Source organism: Mus pahari, chromosome 16 (genome assembly GCF_900095145.1).
Source record: "Mus pahari chromosome 16, PAHARI_EIJ_v1.1, whole genome shotgun sequence".
NCBI lineage: Eukaryota > Metazoa > Chordata > Mammalia > Rodentia > Muridae > Mus > Mus pahari.
In genome coordinates this window covers 9268001-9276371 of record NC_034605.1, presented here as the reverse complement: position 1 = coordinate 9276371, position 8371 = coordinate 9268001, and the positions used below count along the sequence as shown (strand labels likewise).

Sequence of the window (8371 nt, the reverse complement as noted above, 5' to 3'; positions counted from 1 at the left end):
GGAGGAGGAGGAGGAGGAGGAGGAGGAGGAGGAGGAGGGAAAAGAACTGGTCGGTCACAGTGCCAGATGATTATACTCCCAGGACTAGAGAGGTTAAGGTAGACAGATCACCAGGGCTTGGTGACCCTCTGTCTTATCCTGGTTGGCCAATTCCAGGTCAATAAGAGACCCTGTCTCAAACAAACCAAAAAATAGATATCTGAGGGATGACAGGCAAGTTCCCCACATGCACCGGGGTACACAAATACACACAGGAATGAATACACACACTTTAAAATGATTCAGAATGTCTTCTTTGGCCACCTCAGCTACACAACAGACATAGCTACTGTGGAATACACCTGAATGTGACCCCTAGAGTTGGGAAAGTCTTTAGAGTTTTACTACCACTTAAGTAGCCCGAAACCTGACCTCCAAGATGCTCCAAACCCTCTTTTTTTGAGTACTTACATGATGCCACTGATGAAAACTCTGTATCTAAGCTCACAGAAATGGGTGGCAATCAGCACACGGGCACACTAAATATACCACACAAAGCTGTCTGAAGCCTATGTCTATAACAGATATTTGAAATTTAAATTTTTTAAAGATTTATTTATTTATTTATTTATTTATTTATTTATTTATTTATGTATATGAGTACACTGTAGCTGTCTTCAAACACACCAGAAGAGGGCAGCAGATCCCATTACCAAGGGTTGTGAGCCACCATGTGGTTGCTGGGAATTGAACTCAGGACCTCTGGAAGAGCAATCAATGCTCTTAACCACTGAGCCATCTCTCCAACCTCCCCATTTAAATAAATTTTACATTTGGCTTGGGTCCCCTAAAATTCATGTGTGTGTGTGTGTGTGTGTGTGTGTGTGTGTGTGTGTGTGCATGTGTGCATGAGCATGTGTGCATGCATATGTGTGTGCAAATATTCTAAAGCCTGGAAAATACCCATCCAAGTAAGTTCTGGTCCCAATCATGACAGATAAGGGAGGCTCGGTGTATAAAATCAAAGCTTAAATATTTAGCTACTTTTCATTGTTTTCCATGAATTTATCTACATAGGATCTGAAGGTTTTGTCAATAATAAAGAAAAAAATCAGCAAAATACAGAAGCAAGATAAATTCCCCTCCACAATAGACAAAGTGTCTCTTAAGTTATACACTATATTCAGGATGCTATGATAGGCCATATGCTACCAGTGGCTACACCAAACCACTTACCTAACAAAGGATCTGCAGATTTCAACCCTTACAGAACTATTAGAAAATTCAGTAATTAACCTTCACAGAATTTCTGCCCATTGTCATTTCACAAGTAGTGGTGACAATTGGAAAAGAGTACATTTTAGAGAGCTTTGGAAGGGTCTGCCAACACACACACAGCACAAATCATACAATAGCAGACATGGAAAGGGAAGCCACCCAGCAATTATAAAGGCTTCCCATGCAACTAAAGCCTCCCCTTAAGCATCTACAGGAAGCCCAGGGTGAGAGGCTTGGGGAGAGGGGATGGCAGCAAGGAAGGCTGGTGGATGCTGCTATGAGATCACACAGGTATCCAGCATGACCCATCCATAACCCAAGAGGAGTCACTTGCCAGCTTCCGGATCCTTTCTAGAACAAGTTCGATGACCTCTGAACCCACAGAGTAGCGCCCTCGTGCGTAGTTGTTGGCAGCATCCTCCTTTCCGTTCACGAGTTGTTCTGGGTGGAAGAGTGAGTGGTGCCTCCCCACACGGATCCCATCTGCAGAGAGGGAGGGTTGGTCGGTGCTTGCATGCCCTTTAACTGCTGGCGGCTTTCTAACTCTGACGGAACTCTATACTCTGGTCCCCCTCCCTTTCCGGTGGTATGGCAAAGGAATGGAATTTATCCTGTAGAAATGGTCTTTCTTAGTCTAGAAGAATAAAGACGTTTCATGGTTGGTGTTGGTAGACAAGGTATTCTGCATTCCAGAAAGACTTCTTATCCTCCTGCCTCTGCTCCTTGCAGTCTGGAATATACAGGTGTGCACTGCCTTATCTGCTTTAATGCTAAACTAAAGAACTGATTACAAGATCCGTGCATGCTAGGCGAGCACTCTACCAACTACAATTCCCCAATAGTTTCTTAGCTTTATTCTTCATAACACCCAGCAGAGTAATACTTAGCCTGTAAGTATCTTCAGCCTTACCGTTTTGACCCTATACACTAGTAAAATGTTTAATCTTTGCATTACATTAACATTCTTTGACATGAATCCACTTTGTTCCATCAATTTGTTATGTGTTCTAACTCTAATCTAATAAGGAAGACAACTCTAACCTAGTATAGACAGGTTGTATTTCTCTGGTAGGGCAGATTTGTTTTCAAAGATGACCATAAAAACACTTCTTATCCTACATTTGATTCTAGAAACTTTCTGTGCTTGCATTAAAAGGTAGAGTAGGGTCCATATCCCATCCCTGGTGTCTTCATATCTACCTTTACTCACTGAGAACAGAAGAAAGGGCAATAGGTGACCTCCAGAGCTAGGTGGCAATGCCATAAGTTTCTGTCTTGTACCCATGGGATAATTATTCTTGAAACTTGACTACCGTGCTAGGACAAGGATCTAAGCATTTCAGAGACGGGCCATGTGACAAGGACTAGAAACCCCACCAACATCTGTGACTCAGTACACCAACTTGACCCATAGGTGAGTGAACCACCATCCAAGTGAGTGTCCCGGCTCTCATCTGATTCTTCAAATCTAGAATCAAGTGGAACAGTGAGAATTTGTACCTTCTGAGCCCCACAACAGATTACAAACATATGAACTTAATCATGGTTATTCCTGCCTTACTGCGTTTGAAGGGAGTTTGTTTTGTAGGAATAGATAACACACAACATCAGATCCAAAACTACTCCCATATCTAGCGGCTCTCCTAAGGCAATACCTAATTCCTACCTCCAATATCTCTCTAGCTGCATTTAAGAAGATTTTGGGACAGGGTATTAGAAAATCTGTCCTTAGTAATTATACAATAGCATTTGGGCTGTCAAAGTGGAAAACATGCTACCAAGCCTTTTAGCGTGAACTGGACCCCTGGAATCTGTATGGTAGAAGGAGAGAAACAACTCTTTCAAGTTGTCTTCTGCCCTTCATACAAGCACCACCATGCTCCATATATGTTCAGATGTGTACACAAAAGGCAGGAGAGGGAGTAGAGATGGGCAGGGAGAAGAACAGAGAAATGGGGGGGGAGGCGGATAAATAAATGTAAATTTTTAAAAATAGCATTAGCTTCTCCTGTAATTTTAAGATTTATATACTACCTTTTTCCTGTGGGATGATTTTTGAATACTCTACTCTTTTATAGAAGATAGTGACAAATTTTCAACTTCTTTGCCAATAGCTTCTAGCTTTGCTCTCAGGGCCAGGAAAAAGAGTGGATGTTTGGCTGAAGTAAGGGTATGGGTAAAATAGGAGCTTTACATAATTTCACCCCACAGGAAAGAAGGCCAATCCTAAGTCCCCCATTTGAGTATGTCTGTCATGTTACAGACAGGTTTGGAAAAGGTCTACGTGATCATAGAGAGTAGCACAATCTCATAACCTCATTTGGTTTTTTTGATTGGGGTCTTGGTTAAAAGCACTAGCCAATCAAATTTAGATTACCTATAACAGTTGGTTCTAGGTCCATGAAAAGTGTTCTGGGCACATGCTTCCCAGCTCTTGTCTCATGAAAGAAGGTATCTAAAGATGCATTCATATGTTCCACCTTAGGATTTTCCAAATTATCATGTTGACGGTCCAGAATAAAGCCATCTGGCTGGATCCCGTGTTCCAGGCAGTACAGCTCCCAGCAAGCATCCCCGACCTGGACACCAGCTTGACCAATGTGAATGGAGAGACACTCCCTCTGGAATAAGCCACAATGAGTTAGAACATAGTTGGAACTTAGACTGTATAAGCACTACTGGATACAAGTGTCAAAGACCAAACTAGCTTAGAAATCACAAAGGAAATTCATTATCATCTAAAGGAGTGAGTTCTCAACCTATCTAATGTTGTGACCCTTGAATAGAGTCCCTCCTGTTGTGGGTACCCCCAACCATAAAATTGTGTTTGTTGTTACTTCATAACTGTAATTTGTTACTGTTGTGAATCATAATGTATCCAACCCTTGTGACTCCCACCCCCCACCCCCACTCCAGGTTAAAAACCACTCCTCTAAAGTGTTCTAAGAAAGGGGTTAGGTAGCTAAGCAGGTAAACACAAATTGCCTGACTTAAACCTGACTCTCTAAATTTAATCCACAGAACACACATACAGGTGGGTGGAGACAACCATCTCCACAACAGTGCCCCAGGAAAAACAAATTCCAAGGAGCAGCCAAAATTCGTGGAAACCTGAACCAAGGACTAAAAGGGTGCTTACATCCTTTCATGCTGGTGAGTCTGCTCATGAGTAAATCCTTTGCCTTGACAGGCAGATGCCCTGAGTTGGATCCCTGGAACCCAGGCAAAGACAGAAGGAGAGAACAGACTCCACGAGTGGGTGGAGACGTACAAAATGTTCATATATGCACATCACATACATAGATGCATGCATACACACAATCATAATAAACAGGATAAAGTGTTTTTAAAATCTGTCTACTATATACACAAAACACTTACTACTGTGCAATGGATAAATGAGTGAGTTAATACTCTGTATGTATAGTCTTATATAACCCACACGTAACTATAATTACGGTAAAATGGGGATGTGATAAGCAAGTTATTAGAAAAGAATAAATTTTAAATCAACCAGCTATGACAAGTAGTACAACTCACTGCAAACAAATCAAAGACATCATCTCTTCACGCCTCGAAATTTTGTTATTCATATATGCGCTCCACAAGGAGGAATAGTTAAGGTTAAAACTGTTAGACATCTTCACTTATTTTCCAAACAAGAAAGTCACTGTGCATGAAAATTGGCGAACGGAGCGGTGGCTGAGTGGGTAAGGTGCCTGCCACTGACCCTGAGGAGCAGGGGTTTGGTCTCCAGAACATCGTGATGGAAGGAGAGGACCAGAACCAAGCCCTTGGAATTGCCCTCTGACCCCAGACTAATGTCCTTATCCTCTACACACAATAAGTAAAATAAATGTGATCAGTTTTTAAAAGTTCTATCATATGCATAACTATATAAAGAGTATTTTTCAAATGCTTTTTTAAAAAAAATACTATTTTTTATTAGTATTTTGTGTGTCTATGTGCATAGAAATTCAGATCCCCTGAACCCAGATAAATACTGTGTGATAAGTGACTTGCCTATAGCTCTAGCCTGGGAAGGCAGAGCTAGAAGCCCCAGAAAGCAAGCTGTTTGCAAAAGCAGCTGCATCTCTCAACTCTGGGTTTGACTGAGAGACCATGGCTCAGGGAATAAAATAGAAAAACAATTGAGAATGATTACTAACATCAACCTTGAGCCTCCACATGCATGAACTCCCACATATACACGTCATCACACACACACACACACACACACACACACACACGCACATACATGCACACATGCAGGTGTGCATCCTGGACCAAGTCTGCCCTGGGCTGTACTGCCTTCTGCATTCTCAGGTGCTTCAAGTTGCTTGGCCTTGTAACCTAAGGGGCAATGGCACATGCACTGTCTCAAAGTCTGAACTCAACTACAGACCTCTGACCTCCCACCAATCACTGGCCTATGGTATCCACAGGCCTCCAGTGTGGGTGAGGAGGCAGAGGTCAGGAGCTCTGACCTGCCATACCCTGGCAATCTGATGTGGATTCTGCTGTCCTCAGCAGCATCAAAACCTTGCACTTTGTCTCCACGCCCATGTCCTATCGTAGACATCTTCCCTTCAAGAGAATTTCAGGTTCAATACTTAGAACTTCATCTTCATTTCTTCTTTGTGCAACTCTACTTCTGGCATCAACAGCTCTGAACTTAACATCAACTTCACTTTACTTAGAATGAACAAATAGCCTTTCCAACTATTGGCAGGTGAAAAATCAAAACCGTACATTCCATTCTGAACAAGGTTTGTAAATCCTTATCTGCAAAGAGCAATTTCATTCCTGTCCCCTCCTCGTGGACTTTAAAAGCTGTAAATGCATTAGCCAAACCAGACCTTTGTCCTCTACGTTTAAGAATGATTTCAAAAGGAGGGTTGTTCACCGTGTCTGCACCTCGCAGAACCTCTTCACCTACGAAAATCACATGCAGTCAGGTCTGAGGAGTCCCCTTCTCCAGCTGTCAGTTCCCACCTCAGGAACTCCGTTGAGAGGCATATTTGCTGACACTAAGTCACAGTAAAAACAGTCACCAACAGAGATAAATTGCTGCTCTTTGAGTGCTCAGACAACGTGGTAAATAGTACCTGTTCTTACTCAAAGCAGCTCAAATAAGTTGGCCTGACAAGCCCTGTTCTAGGCTTCAGAGGCATCCAAGGGTAGAGAGGACTAGATTGACTTTATTTTTCTCTCAGCCTCTGTCGCCTTTCTCAGATCTCTCCTAGAACACTCATCACAGTATTAAAGCGTCTAAGATTGTAACTATCTGCCAAAGATCAACATCAACAAGTCTCAGCACACTGATAAATGCCATTCCAAAACTGATTTTAAGTTACTGAGAAAGCGTAATTTCCAATTAAGCCTTTAATAGTAAGATAGCTGTAGATTCATCTGCAATTCTAAGAAAGAGGGCAAAAGGCCTCTCATCCCCTTCGCTCGTCTGCTCTCAGGGGAAAGATCTTGCGAGACAACATCACATCCAGAACCCTGACACTGGTTCACTCAAGACACAGAACATTCCTCTACTACAAGTATCTTTCATGCTGAAAGCCATGATTCGTTATGAGTAGAAACGACTTAAGCAACCTTAATGCTGGAGAGAAAGCCCGCTGGGGCAAGACAGAGAAGAAAAAGTAGTTTTAAACATTGCATCCACTGAAAAACTCAAAATTCTAAGAGACTAAGAACTATGGTGATTTCCACAAAGGGGAGGGGGCATTATAGGGGAAGTGATTCTCTAAATGTCGTCCCAGAACAGAACTGTTAGAAGTAACTATACTCACTCTCACACAGAACTAAAGAGAGGGGAAAGGAAAGGCTGGGTCTTTACCCTGCCTCACCTTATCAATTTATTAAGGATTTAGGTTGAAGGAATGTGTCTAAATACAACCTACAAAATCTGCCACCATCCCAGTGCTGTTAATCGCGTCCTATGCTCACTTACCATGATGCTCTGCAGGTGTCCCTACAACCCTCTGGTGACGATTGAGGAGCAGTCATTTCTAGCTCAGCCTTATCACAGGGCCCGGAAATGACTCCACCTGAGGGCTGAAAACATTCTTCACTTAAAGCAATACGCCCAGTTTTTAAGGTTTTCAGTTCTCTGATGGCAAGCCAGCCACACTGGGCCTAAACAAAGTATGATGAAGTTTGTGCCAACTACACCTTAGTCTACTAAGTTAGTGACTATTTAACCACAACTGCTTCTAAACTATGTGTATGATGAATATAATAAATTACTTTGTGTGTGTTTGTGGGAGGAGAGCTCACATTCATGTGTATGCGCATTCCTTGGGAGACCAGAGGACAGCCTCCAGTGTTGGTCCCCCAAAGCCACCCACCTTGGTTTTTGTTGCAGGGTCTCTCACTGGCCTGGCACTTGCTGATTAAGCTAGGCTGGTTGGCTGAGGTAGTCAAGGCATTTTAAAATTAACTGGAGAACGTGCGTGTGTGTGTGTGTGTGTGTGTGTGTGTGTGTGCCCTAGGGATCCATTTGCCCCCACCTATACATCACTGATTGTTTTAGTAACTATTCTATTGTTGTGAAGATGTGAAGAAACACCATGGCCAAGGTGACGCTCATAGAAGAAAGCATTTAGCTGGGGCTTGCTTATAACTTCAGAGGTTCAGTCCATTATCATGGTGGGAAGAAAGGCAGCATGCAGGTAGATATAGTGCTAGAAAAATAGCCAGAAGTTCTATAGCCAGATCCAGAGGCATCAGAGAAAGATAAACCCAGAGACACACTGCCTCCAACAAGAGGGCACACCTCTTAGTCCTTTCAAATAGCCCCACTCCCTGGTGATCAGTGGCCATTCTTATTCAAATCACCATACTGATATTCCAACACACTGGTATAAGGAAGGTTACAGCTAAGGCTCTCATGCGTGTGTAGCAAGCACTTTTCTGACTATCTTCACAACCCTCCCAAATGTCCTCCAAAGTCTTTCCTTTGGTGTTAAGAATTGAGTCAATGCTCGTGATGAAAATGAAAACATGACCCAACACCTTGCCTCCCCGACCGAGGAGGGGTGTCCGCCTGGCATCCAGCGCCTTTCCTCACCCGAGGAGGGGAGTGCGCCCGAGAGCAGTA

At 42.9% G+C, this 8371-nt stretch overlaps 1 protein-coding gene across 1 annotated transcript in view; it reads right to left on the bottom strand.

Annotated features, from left to right (window-relative positions):
- The window catches only part of Tubal3 (tubulin alpha like 3), a 10401-nt gene extending 3136 nt beyond the window's left edge, over positions 1-7265 (bottom strand). The window contains exons 1-3 of the mRNA XM_021215843.1: positions 7223-7265; positions 3635-3878; positions 1592-1740 (exon numbers count right to left, since the gene is read on the bottom strand). Coding sequence (XP_021071502.1) covers positions 1592-1740; positions 3635-3878; positions 7223-7225 — 396 coding nt within the window. The 5' untranslated portion in view covers positions 7226-7265. The remainder of the gene's footprint in view (positions 1-1591; positions 1741-3634; positions 3879-7222) is intronic.
- Between the last annotated feature and the right edge of the window lie 1106 nt (positions 7266-8371).